The sequence below is a fragment of the Haemorhous mexicanus genome, chromosome 13 (genome assembly GCF_027477595.1).
Source record: "Haemorhous mexicanus isolate bHaeMex1 chromosome 13, bHaeMex1.pri, whole genome shotgun sequence".
NCBI classification, from domain to species: domain Eukaryota; kingdom Metazoa; phylum Chordata; class Aves; order Passeriformes; family Fringillidae; genus Haemorhous; species Haemorhous mexicanus.
In genome coordinates, this window is record NC_082353.1 from 2,661,303 (window position 1) to 2,679,988 (window position 18,686).

Consider the following 18,686-nt stretch of genomic DNA (forward strand, 5'->3'; position numbering starts at 1 on the left):
TGATGGGAATGTTGGTGGAATCTAAACTCACAGCAGTAGTGTTTACCCTACTGCCTTTCTCTTAACTTCATGAGCTGGACCGAGAAGTTTGGGTCTCAAGAGCAGCTGGGTGAAACAAGTATTCAGGCAGTGGGGCCACACTTAGCAGATTCCCTTGTGCTGTTCCCCCTGCACATCTGGATCAGTGTGCAGTGGGAAAGGCTTGAGGTGAGAAGGTTGCACCAGTGCAGAAGACTTCACAAGTAGGTTGCATGTTATTAAAAATGAGTGAGATGCTGTCAGTACAAAACCTGAAATATCTTTAATGAAGTTTAGCTCCTAAAAATAATGGTTCAGAAACCCAGTGGCCATGGGGAATTCAGCCTTGTTTCTCTCACAGACCTAGTGGTTAATCTGTTAAGTGAAGCTGAGGAGAAAATACACTCTTGTGAAGCACTGGGTTATGTAAAGGAGGAAAGTGATTAAAGCACGTTGGTAAGCCTGCCTTAGCTGTAAATCTTGGCAAGCTGGACATTCCTGATAGGTCTTTGAGATGCTAGGCCTTAGTTAATCAAGAATAGATATTCAAAGGTCTCTGCTTTGTGGGGAACAGCACAAGGGAATCTGCTGTGGCCCCACTGCCTGAATACTTGTTTTACCCAGCTGCTCGTGAGACCCAAAGTTCTCTGTCCAGCTCATGAAGTTAAGAGAAAGGCAGTAGGGTAAACACTGCTGCCATGAGTTTAGATTCCACCAACATTCCCATCAAGAAACACAAAGAGCAAGCAAAGTATAGTATAGTGTGCTTTGAAGTGAAGATGAAAGATGTCTTTTCATAAAGATACTGAGAATATCATGTATTCCTTTAAGGAATTTTAGCTGTGATTTAGAAAAAAAATTATACATAAACTTAAGGGGATTGAACTTGTTGAAAAATAACTTTATGCAGAGGCTTCAGTTTAGAGGTGGGATTTTAGACCTTGCTATCTAGAGCTTCTCTGGAGTATGATGTCAGTCTGTTTTGCCAGAGCTGATGCCCTTTAGTCATATGGCTTTGTGAATGGGGTTCAGCACATCAGATAGAAGGTCACTTAGGAAATATCCTTTATTAAAAGCCAGTTCTGACATGCTTTCTTCATATTTTTTTTTCATTTTCAAACCTTGTCTGTTAACTGTTGTAGAATGAAGCATAATTTATTGTCTCTGGAATGAGAAAGATGGATTTTTTTCCCTTTTCAGCTGCAGTGAGGGAAATAAATGAAAATTCCCTCATTATTTTGTAAGACCCGAGGATACGAAGATAATATCTGGATGATAAAACTGAGGTTCAGCAATTTGTCCTCAGCTACTAAAATTTAATTGAAAGGGTGAGAAGTGGAGAATGCCTTAAATAACTAAAACAAAACAAGTAAAATCCACACACATTGACATGAAGGGACAATTACTGTTGAGTGGGAAACTACGTAGTATTTTCCATCCTCACAATCTTACCAAATCTGTGTGAGGAGAAAAATTCAGTTGGTTTTTAGAATGTCTGAGCAAGAGCCAAGGGCTTTCTGTTCACCTTTCTGTAGCAGGGGTCTGCCAAGCACCTTTGGGAGGGCTGCATGCTGGGGCACCCATGAGCAGCTGTGGGTCACATCTCTTCCATGGGTTCCATGTGCCCAAGCCATGGCTTGTTGGGGAAAATGGAGCACACTTGTAATCCTGTGAGCTCGTTTGGTGTCACCTGGCACCTGCCTGCCAGCTGTGGGACTCTGGATGGAATGGACTTGTGCTGTGAGCTCTCCTGGATTCAGGGTATTGCATGAGAGATCTTCGACAGTGGAACGTCCTCAATGAGCCTTGATGGTACAAAGATAAAATGGCACATTTTATCTGTCACTAAACTCTGATCTACCACTAAACTGTCCTCCAGGGTAGGACATTTGAGGTGCATTGCTTCTGGCTGAGGGTCGATGCCTGGAGAGTTTCAATAATCCTGTTTGAGGAGGAAATCTAAAGACACCAACTTTTATCACTTTCACAGCTTTTCTTTGCAGGAAGCTGTGTTTTTATGAAAAATCAGCATCAATTTTATTCTTTGACATGTACTACTTGTGATTCCATTTTTTGCTAATTATCACCCATACCACATCTTAAATTTCTCCCTCCTGCCCTACCTGCCCCCAAGGTTTTAAGCATTTCAACACTGTTTCCTATGTATATCCATCATCTGAGAGACAGAAATAGGTTGAAATACTAGAAGAACCAGTTGGTTGGATTTCTTTCAATTTCTTTTGCATTAGCTAAAAATGTGGTGTTAAAAGCTTTTGTGTTACCTGACATAGAGTAAGATTAAAGGTGATATTTTAACACTGTGTTATGAAATTTTGGGGGTAAATGATTTTTAAAGCTTTGGGATTTTTTGCTGATTTGTTGGGTCTTGTGTTTTGTTTTTTGTTTTTTTAACAGGAATCTTACCCCTCTTCATCACCAATATGGTTTGTAGAATCAGATGACCCAAACCTGACTTCAGTCTTAGAGCGTTTAGAAGATATTAAGAAGAGCAATACTCTGGTGAGTGAAGTATTTTGGTTACTTTGGGCATTTACTTGGGATTATGTGCTTACTTGACTTTGTCACATTGACAAGCAGGTCAGCTAGTTCAGTTTTAGGGTTATTTGGGGGATTTTTTAAACACAACTTTCTCTTCCAAAAAAAACTTAAATCTTTTGGATTACTTTTGGCTCTTGAGGCAAGAAGGAGAAGACAACTTCTTCTAGAGAGTAAGCTTTTAAGTAAGGCTTCAGCCCCAGTAATTAGTGTGATGTTTTCTGAAAATAATTAAACAGTGAAGTGGATGAAAATGTTAAAACTGCTGAATTAGACAGCTGTTGTAGAGTTTTCTTTGCACAGAAATCAATTGCAGAAGCAAAACTTTGTACTCTTGAGTGTATATTCTCTAAACCATGTCTCTAATACCAAGAATTCTTGGTTTCTTTAATCCTTTCCTTCTTTCAAAGGAAATTTGACCTGATAGCTTCTGGTTCATCAGAATGTTCCTTAGGTACTGATTCATTTAAGCAGTGTTGTGATTTTGGACAATTGCTACTTAAATCTTTTTCTACAAATTCTGATGGCTATTTTGTATTTCAGAAAACTCCCAGGCATTGTATCTTACTTAAATACCCTTTCATGTAGCAATGGGAGCTCAGGGGAAAGGCACATGAATATAAAAATTAATCTCCTAGTCTCTGTAGGAAACTGTCCTTGAATAGTGCTTGGAAATAAATTTCACTACAAATGCAGTTTGTGCCTCAAAAAGGAGCATTGCAGCATACTGACAAATTCAGGTGATCTTTATTGATAGATGATATTAATATTTTGTGTTTATTTTGGTGGACATGAATGCAATACATACCAAACAAATCAGAATACTGCTTATTGCATGGGTGATGTGCTTAGTATTTGTCTGGTTTGGGAAAAATTGGGAATGTTCTTCCTGCAGAAAACCCACTACTTGTTATGTTTCCTGGGATAATGTTCATCTAGGATACCCAGCCTTATGTAAGAATGTACAAAGTGTCTTTTTCTGAAGATAGTTTGCATCTGAAGATAGGATGCTCATTGCAGCAAAAATAATTAGGAAACTAATAAAAGTGAGTCTTTGTGGGCCTTGCCATAATTAAAAACAATTGTAAAAGGGCATTAGGGCTTTCATCATTTTGTTGGATCTGATTGCACAACATGTACATCTCTGTATTTTCTACTTCAACCTATGATTTGACTGAACTACATTCAGAAGAATATTGTAAATCTTAGTCTTTAAGCTTTACCTGGAAAGGGGCAGTAGCAGAAAATCTGGCCAAATGAGCTTTTTGCTTAAAGACACTTTTCAGAAGATTGTGCAGCTTGAAGCTGGTGTGGCTGATATTCAGCCTAAAGGTTCTGCACAAGGTATTTCCTGAGTGCAACTGCCTGCCAGAGACTGGGAAGCTTTTGTTGTAAACATGCATGGGACTTGCTGTGCTGAATTGCATATGCACACGGACTGCTTATGGAGCTGGTAAGAAAACAGCTTCTGCTATCAAGATTGTACTTGCCCATGTAAAAGAGCTGATGGGTTGATGTAATAGACACCTGTGATGGCCCAGTGGTTTCTCAGGAACCCGCCCTGCTTTGTGCCATGCCAATGTGAAGGCAGATGGGAGTGGTTGAGGAGACACACACTTGCAACTACAAAATCTGATTACTTTTTTTTGCTCCAAAGACATGGCTTGTGACTTTTTACTTGGTTTTTTTCCCTCCCTGCAACTCTTCCCCATAGAACTCCCTCCCTTTCAATAGCGTGGAGCACTCACACAGACTTTTTGCAGGAAAGTAGGAAATCTAATGGCTTCTAATTTATCACAGTCTCATGAAAATTCACTTTGTTTAATTTAGAATAATCTAAAATGTTTAAACTAGCTTTCATTTAATTTACTCCAGGTAAATGGTCCTTAGTGCCATATTGCTCTAAACTCAGTTACTGGAGCAGTCAAATTTTGACTGGAAGAAGGCATAGGACTCTTCCAGGAGCTCAGCTGTGCTAAAAGCAGTGCTAGCACATGTAACCCTGGTTTAGCCTTTGGTGTTCTGCCCTTTCTACCTGCTTTGTAACGTGGGACAGGTGTCAGCTGTTGGGAAACTGAGGAATATCCTCTTCAGGCATAAATGTTTGACATGTGGAAGCCTTGTAATTTGACATGGTAACTCAAAAACTGGTTTATGATATTGAACTCATACAAGTGTTTACTGGAAAATTATCTGTGAGTCTGAAACTGTGTTCGTTACCTTGCACCTGCATGTTGATTTTACTATGAAAATTCGTCAAAACACTAAAAATGTTGAAAGGTTATTAAGAATGTGATCAGCATGGATATCATCAGGTTTGGATAGCTTAGCTGCTTGATTGTCAATGTTGGGCAAGTTTCAGTCAGCAGATGAAGAGGCTACAGAGTTCTTTCAGCCCCTAGTGTCTCCTGAATTTCCTTCTGAAAATCAACCATGCTTTAGATTTCCTAAGTATGAAACTGCCATCTGCCTTCTAGTGGCTGTGCTATGCAAAAGAGAAATCTTACTGTGATTTCCCTTGTTCTCTTTAATATGATGGAAGTTACATGGTGTGAGTCTGAAGCCTCAAACCTTATTTCATGAGATGTTAAGTATAACTACACTATTTGGAGGTTTGCTTTTTAAAGAGCATACGGAAATGGGCTGAAATTCAGAGAGTCAGCTTTAGTTCTCACACTCTAGACCTTAAATTTGCATGAAAGATGTCAAAAGTAAGTGCACAATTCCTGGCATAAGTATGTTTACAGCTTGGGTAAGCTGCTGTCTTGAAATACACTGCTTCTATGCTAATATTTTAGATTAAGTCCCACATGGAGGCATTTCAGGGAAGAATGTTGTCTCTTGCACACTCCCAGTTTGGCAGCAGCTATTTCTGCAGTGGGAGTCAAAGAGACAAAATGCAGGAATCAGCTCTGCTTTAGTCTGAAACTGCCCGAGGCTGCTGAGTGTGGGGGAGGCCAGGCCAGGTACTGTCACTGGTACCTGATAGCCAAGTAGTGGCCTCACTCCAAGTGACAATTACTGCTTCCCTCTGTTTCCATTTGTATCCTTCAGCACTTTCTCAGTGGTAGGCAAAGATTAATGCATTTATTTTTATATAGATATTGTGGGTGTAGATGGAGACACACAGAATAATTAAGTCTTTCTAGGCTTAAACTGTACTTCTTAAATTCATTTTTCTTCGTAATCAGGAAGCAGGGTGTTTCATAGTGAGCCCAGCAGGATATTAATATCATCAAAGGTGTCCTAAAATGGTTACTGCTTTCATACTACATTAGGAAGATATCTTCATACATGAAAAGGCCTCCTAGTGTAGGCTGGGTTTCAGAGAAAGTTGTTTTAAACTGGTTTCGGATGTGCAGGACATTAAGATAGGAAACAAAATTCCAAGAGATATTTGTGTTCTAAATCAGCATTATGGTGTCCAAAAGAACCACCAACTTCTCAAAACTCCTGAAGCATTAAAAATTACAGAGGATGTGTATTCTAATGGTGTGTTTTTTGTTATTTTGTTATTAATTATAATCATTATAACAAATTTAGAAATGTGTTGTGTGTGGTCACTTGAGGATTTCCCTTCTGCAGGCTGTTCCCATCGCTCCTTTGCCCTGTGGCTTAGGAGTTCTGGTTGCTGTTTACTTTGTGCTCTAGGCAGTTTGTATTCCAGGGGAACTACTGGTGTGCTGATAGCTCCCTTTTCTTCAGTACCGTCCAAGTGTGTGTGTTAAGCACTCATTTTACATTAGTCAAGCCTGTGAAATTACCCTGGAAATACATTTAAATCATTAATACATGACAGAAATCTGCTCTCCCTTTTGATAGTCTGTTCATGTGCATACCAACACATACCAAATCATGCCAGGCCCTGCTTAGAGCACAGGGCTGGATCAGATGTCTTCCAGACGTGACTTTCAGCTCAAATTACCCTGGGATTTTCATGCAGATGAGCAGAGGATAAGGGATAGCAGTGATGGTGATCCATGGCAGAAAGATCAATGGTATTAAATTAATTCCTCTGGAGGAAAAAGGTAGCAATAAGGAAGAGGGCTGGAAGGGTTATACAGACAGGATCAGCTTCTTGCCCTGCCACCACCTTTGCAAATTGTAGACACTGCTTGCAAATAAAGCAGCTGATCTATAAAAATGAACTGCAGTATGAGCTGCTAACTAACCCTGCTATGTAGAATCCTGCCAAGGAAGGGGCTCCCTGCTCTCAGCAGGTCTCTCCCTCCCCCTTCATGATGAAATGGTGCTTGTGTGCTGAAGCACACCAGAACTGATCTGCCACAAGGCTGATAAGCTGCCACATAGTAGTGTGATCTGTGGTGCAGTGGAAATGAGAAGGTGAAGAGCTGCTAGAGGCCTTTGCCAGGCACAGGCTCAGCCCAGGCTGTGCCAGCACCTTGTTTTGAGAGTGCTCCTGTTCCTTGCTTGTGGTGCTGTGCTTGGAATCAAGGGAAGATTACACTGTGCTAGGTCCTGGCTGCAAAAGTCCCTTCTGAATTCCAGTTCAGCTGACAGGACTATTTGTGGGGAGGAGGGAGAGTGAAGGGAGCAGGGCAGGAAGCAGTTCTTAACTCTCCAGTCCTTATTGTTCCTCTGTCAAGGCACATCTAATACTGTATTCATCTGCTTTTCCAAGGGTAGTGCTAGTTAACCAGCCCAATGGTGGCACTCTTCCCTCACTGCTTAGATTTATTTTTTGTATTTATCTATTTTTGTATGTAGATTTATTTTTATATGATTCACAGAAGATTTAAACAAATTATTGGCTCGGTGAGAAAAATTACAGCTCCTGGAATTGTATGTTTTATGCTCCAGCTCTCCATGAGGCAATGTTTGTGCAGAGAAAGTTTCTCAACAAAATGTATAATAGTGCAACTTTAAGCATCTTACTCATAGTGAAAATAATAGTTCTAAGACCTGTGGTTCTATCTGGCAACTAACTTCTTGATTGATTAACCTGATTGCTGTCTGCTGAAATATTTCATGATGTTCTGGATACCTGGGAAGCTTCAAAGAAGTGTAGAGTCTCAATGCTGATGAGAAATGTGATTGTTACAGAAGGGTTTTTGTCAAAACCTATCATGTCTCATGTATATACTCATACGAAATGTGGTGCTGGTGCCCCAGTCCTTTAGGTGATATCTGCTTTATTTTTGAGTTAGGTTGGTATCGTGGTTTGAGAGGAAATGAGTTTTTTTGGGATGGTGTGGTCAAGCCAATAGGTGTTCAGATTTGAATATTGGCACCTGGTTTGTCCGCTGAGGGCATGGATACGCCTCTGAGAACACAGGGGGTTAAAAGCTGTGAACTCCCGGGGGAAACTCTCTTGGGTTCGGTTCGTGAAAGAGCTCAGGACCTTTCCCCTGTCCAGCTCCGAGCTGGGCAGGGGAGGGGGGAGCCATGCGGCCGGAGGGAGGTAGTTCCCCCCCGGAGAGAGAGAGAGGGAGAGAACCTGTGCCTGTGATAGCGCGGCTGGCGTGAAGGAGAAGGAGAACTCCCACATCTGGCTGCCCTGCTGGGCACCCCCACCCAGGGGGGGGTGCCCAGCAGGGCAGCCAGATGTGGGAGTTCATGAACCAAACCAGCAGAGCCTGGGACTTTTAACCCTTCTTGGGATGATGGAAACCTTGCAAATGCTGATTCCTCCTGGAGTTGGTGAGATAGAGTTTGGGATAGCAGGAAACAGGCAAGTGAAAGATATTGAGAGAAGCTGAGAAGAATCCTAGGTGGGAGGAGATGATGGAGTGGCTTTTGGCTGGACTTTTCTTGGATAGCTGTGGACAGAATCCTTGAGTTCCTGTGACACAGAGACTGCATCTAGGGGGAGGCAATGGCTCAGAGCCAGGAGAGTGCGGTGACGTGAAGGTGTGTGAACAGAGACGTCGGGTGAGGAGGGTGGTGGTGGTGCCCTCCGTCTTAGATGAAGAAGAAGAGGAAGATGATCTCTGTTCAGGAGACCCCTCAGCCCCCAGGGGGTGAAATTTGGGTGTGGGACAGGTGTCCCAAAGGAGAGAGACTTTGCTCTTTTTGGAACTGGACAAAGCATCCTTAAAGGGAAAAACCTTAGAAGCAGCTCTGGTCCATGTGCAGCAGTGAGAGCACTGGACATGGAAGGAAGAGGTCACGATGGCAAATGTTCTCCGGGCTGACACGAAAACACGAGAAGTTTCGACTGTTTCCTGGGGAAGTCTGTGGTGCAAGAGGGACTCCTCTCTTCTCAAATAATTGAGAATTGATTATCCAAAGGGTGGTGATAGACTGAGAGTGGTGATCTGAGGGGTGGTAACTGAATTGGAAATTTGGTGGGGGGAGGAGGAGGAAATTTGGAAGGTTTTCATCCAGTGTTCTGTGTGTTTTTTCTTATAGTCTTAGGTTAATAAAGTTTTTTTCCTTTCATTCTTAAGCAGAGCCTTAAGCTCTGCTCTGTCTCTGATCACATCTCACAGTAGTTACCAGGGAAGAAGTGTTTTCATGGGGGCACTGGCATTGCGCCAGGTGCAAGCCCTGACAGTTGATTATCTGCTTCATTTTGGGGTTGGATTGACTGTCATGAATGATGCAGAAACAGCAGACTTGGTGTGATAGTGTCCTAATGCAGGCTGGTACCTCAGGTCATGGCCTCAGATGGATAAATGACATTCCTACGAAACACAGTGTGGAATTCTGCTGTAGAAGGGAAAAGCACTGAAGCTTTCAGATAGCATAAGGGCAACATTTTCCTGTCACTGATAGTGATTAGGGCTTGGAAATGAGCTCTTAACCCTGCAGAGACTGAGTTTTTCACTTCCAGTGAGGTAAGGTGAGAGCATTTAAACTGGCCAATAGCAAGGCTTTAGACAGGTATTTTTGAGTGTGTGTGCAGAAATGACTGTCTTGCATGCTGCCCTTGACAAGTGGCAGGATAAATTCCCCTTGGTTTTTGGAAGAAAAGTCCATAAATGGATATATAATTTCTGCAAGCTTCATCTAGGTTAGTGTTTTGCAAATTATCTTTTACAAATGGATTTTGCAGTCCTTTTTTTGTTTTCCTGACATAGCTGTGCAGTGCAGCGGTATAGTCTTTCATGTCTTGGCCTTAGCTAGGAATCTGAGGCTGCGTAGAGAAAGTGAAGAGCTGTAGAAATCACCTTCATTAGTGTGGTGATCAAAGAGCAAACTTAATGTTTGTTTCTGCAGAAGTAAATTTTTTTCTGCCTTGCATTAGTGAGTGTGAGGTGGTGCATAGTTTGCAGTTAACAGAGCACAATCAGTGGAACAGGTTGGAAACACAAATCAAGAGCTAGTAACAGGTTGTGCCTCACCCTGACACAAGATACAGCAAGCAGCATGCCTGGGCTCCAGCTCAGAGCCTGCCTGGCTCCTGGGACTTGGACAGGGTTGGTCCTGCTTCTGCTGCCTCACTGCTGTGCCCTGTGGAAGAATTCAGGCTATGGAAAACCAGACTGTTCCTCCTCGGTTATTTAAGCTGGGAAATGGGAATGGGCCATTTTGTCTCATGGAATGTGACCATTTGCTTATTCCATAGTGATGTGTGGCTCAGACAGCTATGCTTGGAATAGATGGTGCTGTCACACCAAAAATTGTTTTTCTGCTCATGGCTTTTTTCTTATACATAGGAAGATGAATGGGAGTCATTGCGAACTTGCCATGTCCTTGAGTTGCTATTGTGGGGGTTTTACTACAAAGATTACAGAGGAGATTTTATTCCAGCCTTAGCAGATTTAAATGCTGTACACTGACTTTAAGTTCAATATCAATGTGTGAAGAAAATTCTAAATATATTTCTCTGTGCTTTGGTTTAAATGAACTTATCCATGTTTTTGTGTTGTTTATAGCTTCTCCAGCAGCTGAAGCGATTAATATGTGACCTCTGCAGATTATATAATCTTCCTCAGCATCCAGACGTTGAAATGTTAGATCAGCCATTGCCAGCTGGACAGGTAAATCAAAAAGCTGTGGACACCTTCTTATGCCAATAAAGGAGTTGGTTTTTTAACTCCAAGAAACAAGATAGTGGGAAAGATTGAACCTTGTGTAAACCAGAACTGAAATATGAAGCATTTTTGCATTACGGTGTCTTCAATCTGAATTTTGTTTGCAAAATCCATTTAATCGTGGTGCGATAATATTACACAATTCCCTTTGAAGTTTCTGTATCACTGAAAGGTGTGTATGTGACACCAGTGCTGTCAAGCTTAATTCCTTCCTAAACACTATTCAAGCCAATCTCTGTGCACTTGGAGTGCTTCCCAAACTTACTTTTTCTGAAATATTTGGCTCTTTGTTGAAGAGTATGTGTTTCACAGTGTGCACTTGGATGAACTACTGTTGATGTTTTCCTTCTTCAATCCCTGCAGAGACATGGGATATCAAGGCCATATGTTACTTTGGGTAGGGAGGTGCCTTGTTTATTTCTTGTACACTTGAAAAATTAAGAGTTGTGAAGGCCTGGGGTGGGCTTCTTAACCAAAATGTTTTGTATTGTGTTGAAAACAGAAAACAGACAGTAGCTGTTCTTTTCTGGTTTTTTAAATAAGATTATGGGATCTTCTTTTAAGATGTCATGATTGCTAAAATACTCCTTTAGAGTAACAGATGCTTTCCTGTGGTGACAGTACTATAGTAGTGACAAATAACTTGCTTACTTTCTGGTCACATGCCAAATTGTAATCCTGTAGGTCCTTTCGCTGAGCCACCCACTCAGTTGTGCTGCTAGGGTGTAGCTTTGTGAAGGGTCTCACATGTGCTGTGAAACTCAAAAACTCCTGAAAGGTTTCTTAGTCAGAAAGGTCAGGCAGTTTCAAGTAAAATAAGAGGGGCCTTAGTAACTCTGACCAAAGATTCATCTGGTCCCACATATTGTCTAGAGCACTGCCATTACTCCTTTACCAAAGGAAGAGTGAGCAGAGGACAGGCATATCAGAATGCTCCTGAGTGTTTCTGCAGCTCAGATTTCCTCAGCTTGGAGTGGTATGCTGAAAGTCCATAAAAATGAATTCAGTATTGTTTTGATATTTCCTCAAACAGGCTAATAGCAATGGCTACATGATGATACTAATGGCTGCATGGAAGTTCCAGGTAGTGAGAAAAATAATCCATTAAGTTCTAGTGGTCTAAAGTTCATTGAGTTTCTTTCCAGGGGTGTAGCATGTAGATGGATTCTAGTCAGAGCCATGATCTGATTTCATGCTTAAGGGATGGTGGGTTGTAACCCATCTGACGTGTTTGTTGCATTTCAGTGTCTCAGAATAGGATGTTCCTTATCTGAATTTAAAGCTTCTATTTACAACTTAATTGGAATTAATTGAGACATTCTATTTATTTTTGCTTCGTGAAAAAGCCTCTTCACTGTCATATTCCAGGAAAGCATCTTTGTACATCTTGCCCTTACCTGCAAAGGACTGAAGTTTGACATGTAACTTCTGCATTTATTGCTTCTCTTTGAGAGTAGACTTGCTGATTTTGAAAGCAAGGACCATATGCAAAATTTATGCAGAACTTCCATTGTTGTATTGCAGAATGGAACAACAGAAGAAGTTACATCAGAGGAGGAGGAGGAAGATGATATGGGTGAAGTATGTCTATATATGAGATTCTACTAGATTAGGACAGCAATTTTGTCATTTTGCTCTGCAATGTCTGGCTAATAATTAAACCAAACTGTAACATGTAACCTCCCTGGAGTTCAGCAGAAAAGATAATTAAAATTTGGATGTTTACCTGAATGTCAGCTTTCCCTTCAACCAGAAACCTAGTGAAATTTTCTTCTTAAACCTAGATCTCAGCTGTGAGGTACTTGGATACAGAGAATTGGACATCTGTTTGTGCTTTAGTCAAACAATACATAACATTGTGTGCCAAATCAGTAAGTTTTTGCATTGTTAACTCCTATTTCAAGCAGCATGTGAACTGGCTCTGATATAGTTGGAAGTGCCTCCCAAACTGAAGCAGACTTGCTAAGAGTAAATCAGTTTGCTGACTCATTAAATGGGTGTTTGCTGACTCATTAAATGGGTGAGCTAGTTTTGAACTGTAATAAATTGAAGGGACTGGAAAGACATCAAAACAGACACGCTAAACTTTTATGTCCATGTCTGGCAACATGGTGCTCTCTTTAATGAGCTTTTTGGTTGTAAGAATCACCCTTTTTGCTTGCATCTGCTACCTCTTAGAATGGCTCCAAGATGCTTGCTCTCTACCCCACTATAGACTGCCTTATTATAGTAGAACTGTTCTCACTGCTTCAGATTTAGATTTTTAATTAAGGTTTGCTAAGAATGAACAACTCTCTCTGAATAAATGATCTTCCTATAGAAAATATCTAAATGTTACCTAGTTCTTAAATTAATTTGTAGCAGCCATTCTTATGCCATATTTAGCCTGATCCAGACTGCATTTGCTGGAGCTGGTGTTTCTGTAAAGGTGCTCTGTCCATGTCCTGCTGGCACAAGGCTCTGATTGCAGACTGCTAGAGGAGTCTTTTGCATTAGAGACTGCCTTTTGTGTTCTGTTTGGGTTATTTTGTAAAAGAAAAAAAAAGAAATGGTCTGCCACTATTTGTCAGCTGTCAGGGGGCATTGTGTGTGGCAGTGATATTTGTAACCTGTAATCTAGTCCCAGTTCTAAATGGAGAAGCAGTTTTCAGTTCCTCAGCTCTGTTATTGCAGAGACATGAGCATTTTGAAGAACACTCAGTCTGAAGTCTGTTACAGCTGAAGGAAACAGTGTTGTCAAATGCACCAGGTGTATTTCTTGTTACATAGGACATCCTTGAATTTGGGTTTTCCTGCCATGCAAAGAGATGGTGCCTGGAGAGCAGCCCCAGGTGTGCCAGAGCTCTGCATACTGGAGTGTATCTGGTAGTTGTGTAACCAAAGCCTGCTGCTGTGGCTGCTGCAGTGCTTCCTTTTTTCGTGTCAAGGTGTTTACATGCTTCCCCTCCTCTCCACAGCCAGTGCTTGAATCACCTTCAGGCAATTGTCTGAAGCCCAGAGTGCTCCTCTGCCACAAAGATAAGCCCATCTCAGGATACAGAGTGGAGGGGTTTTACTGCCTTGACCTAGAGCTTAGAACCAAAGTGTTGGCTTGGGTGATCAGAATGCTTGACCACAGAATTTTGTCTTATGTCCTGACTCCAAAATTACTGCATCTAATCTCTAGCTGAAATGTTAACCTTGAATAAAGTACACATAGTTTTCTAATATTTAACTTTCTTGAAGGGTTGCTGTAGCCCTGCCAGATAGGTTAATCACAGCTTGTGAGAGGTGTAGTATAGTAGGGTTCTAATTGCAAAAGGGCCTGCTGTTAGAAACGTCTTGGAGCCACCCTACCTTGGGGTACTTCTGCATTCTCTAGTCCAGTTTGCTGCCTACTTCAGTGAGCTAATTCTCTACAATCTTCTTGCAGAGGTAGTACTCATTTCTGTGACCAGAAATATATTGTGAATTTGGGTTTCATTTGTATTATGAAGGTTCCCTATACTTGCAGTGGGTTTGTTGGCTGAGGGTGAAGTTAGAACAAAACAGAAATGGCATCCAACAATCACAAATCCATAGTGCTGTGCAGTGTGTGACTGTATCCCAGATGCCTTTGGAGAGGGTTTCAATGAATGAAGAGCACAGGACAGTTATTTACAATTACCCTCTCTCTCTCTTGTAGGACATTGAAGATCTGGATCACTATGATATGAAGGAGGAGGAACCAGTTGATGGGAAGAAATCTGAGGATGAAGGCATTGAAAAAGAGAACCTTGCAATCTTAGAAAAAATCAGAAAAAATCAAAGGCAAGATCACTTAAATGTGAGTTAATGATTCCATGCTTCTTCTTTGCAATACTTCTGACTTCAAAACAGAGGTGGTTTTCAGCAAAGAAAGCCCACTGCTGTACACCTAGACATAAATTAACCCGGAGCCGACTATTTACTTGCTCATCTCCAGAAGTATCCATGGATTGTCCCTCTATTTCTTGCTTGGTGCCTTTGTTACAAGCAGTAATTCTCCTTGCAAAATCAGCAGAATGCCTCCAGGCTTTGAGCTTGACTTTTGTTGCTGAACCCTTATTTAAGTAAAAAAACTAAAGCCATAATTAAAAGTGCCTGTGTTAAAAGTCATGGGTGACTTAAAATACTTGGCAAACCTGTGCTTTAAATCCATTTTGTGCATGAGTTTATTTTTCAGTAATAGCTGTGCCACCTGGAAATTACTGAAGGGTGGTGGATTGTTGTGCAGTTTTTTTATTGCCCTGCATAAAGTAAAGGGCCTTCAGCAGCTCTGCAGCTTTGTTGTCAGTTTTCTGAGTGATCTTACCAGCCAGCAGTTGTAGCAAAAGTGCTTGTTCTCCAGAGGCTTAGAAACATTCTGTCCCAAGTGCCAGGTTCCAGAGAGGCTTCTACTTCTCAGAGGTGCATGTAGGAGGGTGTGATGTCATACAACCTTAATTTTATTTACCCTGACTCCCAAAGAAAACAAAACTTTTGATTCATAGAGGCTTAGAATGTATAAAACATGAAATTTAATACTTCTGTTTATGATCTGCTTCATCCACCGGATTTTAAAATTTTAGCACCTAAACCTGATTGGCATTTCAGGGTTTAAAAGCAGGTAAACATAAGGTCCCAAACTGCTTTGGCTGTATAGTCAAGTCCTGTTTTGAGTCTTGAGTAACCATAAGCACAGCAGTCACTGGTTTTATTTAAACTTGAACCCTCACAGTTTGAGACAATGCCTAGTGAGGTTTTGTGTTTCTGTGTGTATAACTCAAAATCCTAATAGTAAGGAGTCTTTAATTGTTAAAGAAAATATAACCTCTTGCAGCCTGAAAGGCATGGCCTGCTTTGCAATCATCTAAAACGTGGTAGAACAGAAAAAAGGTTTTTGTAGTGTCAGCATTCTTCCTTGCTGCAGAAAGCCTCTTAAAACTGCAGTTTTTCTTTTGCTATCTATTCTTTTCCTATTTGGCAAATGCTGCCTTTCCTTTTGCTTTTCCCCCTCCACATTTAGTGGAGCTGAAATGAGCACTGCTGGTTTTCTGTTTGACAACAGCAGATTCAACTTACATAATAGCTGTTTCTCATGCCAGGACAGTCTCGTTGATGCTGGTGCATAAACAAGGTCAGCTGGGTGCAGGGAACAGGGTATTCAGCTGCTGCTGAGGAACTGTGGTATTTTTGTGGGTCACCAGAAATAGCTGTGCTGCTGAAATAATTTCTCCAAGGACTTGTGAGAGTTTACTCCTAGGTGCTGGAGAACCAGGAGCTATAGCTGTGCTACTGACCTAGGAGAGAGCTAGCCCAGTAGCACTTTATTGGTCCTCTATGCTGCCAGAACAGGGGGCTTCCGATAGAATGTGTTAACCATGGCCTGAGAGCAGTTGTTTGCTGAGTGTCCTAACATAAAGCAATATTTAAATCTGTACAGCCCTTACAATGGGGTTTCTTAGAGGACACTGTGAGTTTCACAAACCTAAATGCAGTGGCTAAACTAGTCTGTTTTTTTAGCTTGTTTCCTCAGCAGAGGCCAGTAAAACAACCCCATGCCATTTACATGCTGCTTGTTGGAAAAGGGAATGTGCAGCATAATGCAGGGCTTTGACTGGTGCCCAGTGCAGCCAGAAGACTTTTCATTTCCTTTCCCTGTTCTTTGGCCCAGGTCCATGGGCTGTCCTCTCTCCCCTTGGCTGCAGTGCAGGCTGGAGTTACAGGTCATGCTCAGGGCTTGTTCATGGGAAAGCAGTGCATGCACTCCCATTGTCATTTATTCCTGATAGGTTAAAGACATTTTTCTGCTTCTCAAGATGTTGTCATAGGAGTTTTCAGGGTTTATGTGTGTTGTACAAGTTAAGAATGTGTATTTACTAATTTGGTAAATGAGTTCTGTCCTTGGCAGTATCCTTATTCCCATTCTTCTTGCTAGTATCAGGGATAAATTTGGCTTTTGGTGCAGTATGTAACTTGGAGCAGGAATTAATCCTCCTCTTAACGTTGTAATAGCTTTAAAGAACCACTTCCTTACCTGTATTTAAAATAGGTCTTTGAACTGGAATCATTAACTTCAAATATTTAACAACTTGCTGCTGCTTGCTTTTCAGAGGTCTCTCCCCACATAGTCATTTCAGAGACTAATGCCTTTCTTATTTAGATAATGCTATTAGCTTTTCCTGTTTCATGCTGAGGAGTTTAAGCACTTCTCTTTAGAAGTCTCCAATGTCTCTACTTTCATCTTCAGATTTTATGAAGTCTAAGCTGTCATTTCTATTTTTAGTCTAATCCTTGGAGGAAGTATGAAACTAACTTCTAGGAATGATTGTGCTTCTGCACAAATATGGAGAAAGTTCAGTAACAAATGGAGCTTATGTTCTTTAGCTCTTTTTGGGTTACTTTATATTTCAGTTTATTACCTTGGAGAAGTTTTGATGTTTCGTTTCAGCAGGTGATTTTTGGTCTTGTGGCTAAATCTTCTGAAATGTGTTGGGTGAAGAGGTTTCCTGTAGCGTTCTGATGTGTTCACAGAATTTTTCTGATCAGACAGAAACCAATCAGATCTTTGGATAAAAAATTGCAGTGAACTGCACCTCTTATCCCCTGTGATGTGGGGGGAGAGCAGGCTGTGGGTGCATTTTGAGGGTTGGAAGGGGAAAAGAAACCCCTGATGTCTCTGTGGCCTTAGTACAGCAGGGCAATGGCAAGTGCTGGTCTGACTACACCACGAGGTTCCTGTTCCCAGCTGTGGCTCATCGTTGGGGGGGAAGAGTTTGAGAGCAGGACAGGCTTGTAGTGGTGCATCTCGTGAGTATGTCATGTCCAGCAGTTTTGGCTGTGAGAATTCCTGCATCAGGTCTTTCAATTATTTGCAGCTCTCAGCAGCTGGCGTGTTGTCAGCAGAGATGTTTGCCTCTTGTAGCAGGGATTTCCCCAGCTTACCTGCTCATTGCTCTGGAGAGCCACAACATAGTACAGGACAGGATGATGAACTGAGACTTTTGGTGCCTATTTGGTTACTTATTAGGAAAAAAAAGTCACTTGGGTTTGGTCCTGCAGCTCATTTAACTACTTCAGATGAAATGGCTTTGCCTTCCTGCTCTTGGCATCAGCCCCATGTGACAGATACCCATCAGATCCCATGATTGACCACTTATGTCTGAGGCAGTTGCAGCTATAAATCTTACTGTCACAATTCGAGAAATGGGAACTTTATCTCCCTTGGAGTGTCAAGTCCCACTTTTCCAGAAGGATACTGTTATTTATATCTGGGTTCAGTCTTTGAAATTATAACTTGCGTGTAGTGAGTTATGGAAAAAGTTTTTAATTTTAGTATCACTGTAGTCAAAACTGACCTCAATGCTCTGTATCATGCAGGGGTGAGATGCAAATCGTGCTCTCTTCTAAACTGCTCTTTACAGTGGCTCCAAAACCCACAAGTGACACCAGAATGAAGGTGTGCTTCACAGCAGTGGTGTTTGCCATTAGGCTTACCATCGGGTTTGGCTGTTATCTTCCTCACCAAGTTCCTCCAAGGGTAGTTCAGGGCACATAAAATAAGCCCCTGTGCTAAACTCCTTAAGTTAAGCTTGCTATCCTCTTTCTCCTGTTTGTAGATTGCTGGTTTACAGTCCATTGATTCTTTGGAGTAGCAGGTGTAACTATATTTAGTGCTGCTATATAAGGAGTGAGCAGCCCAACCAGAAACTCCTGGGGGAGAAAGGGTGAAGACAAAGACAAAGTGTGTTGAGGCTTGCTTACACCCTCTACAGCTAACTCCTTTAATGCCAACTCATTTATCAGCAGTTATAGTGGAAGTCAGGGGGATGAGGGTGTGTTAAGCTTTGGTTTTTAAAAGATACTTAAGTTTTCATGCCAAGATGAACTTCCAACATTCTGTATAGAAATTCAGTAGTTTAATTGGATGGAAATAGTGATGCAATGAGAGAGGTAATTTTCCACAGGATGTCTTTGACCATCTAACTTGTTCTTAAATTGCCTGTATTCATAGGTTGACAATCTTTGGAAAGTGTATGAAAATTCCTCCCTTTAGTAAGAAGTACAGTGAAAGGGGCAAGGATCTGCATAGCTCTGCTCAGAAGAAAACCAAACACTTGACACTTGTCTATG

At 41.4% G+C, this 18,686-nt stretch overlaps 1 protein-coding gene across 1 annotated transcript in view; it reads left to right on the forward strand.

Annotated features, from left to right (window-relative positions):
• Positions 1 to 18,686, forward strand: part of UBE2Q2 (ubiquitin conjugating enzyme E2 Q2) — a 47,721-nt gene that overhangs the window by 13,608 nt on the left and 15,427 nt on the right. Inside the window, exons 2-5 of the mRNA XM_059857885.1 lie at positions 2,434 to 2,538; positions 10,416 to 10,520; positions 12,099 to 12,155; positions 14,239 to 14,379. Of these exons, the coding sequence (XP_059713868.1) occupies positions 2,434 to 2,538; positions 10,416 to 10,520; positions 12,099 to 12,155; positions 14,239 to 14,379 (408 nt within the window). The remainder of the gene's footprint in view (positions 1 to 2,433; positions 2,539 to 10,415; positions 10,521 to 12,098; positions 12,156 to 14,238; positions 14,380 to 18,686) is intronic.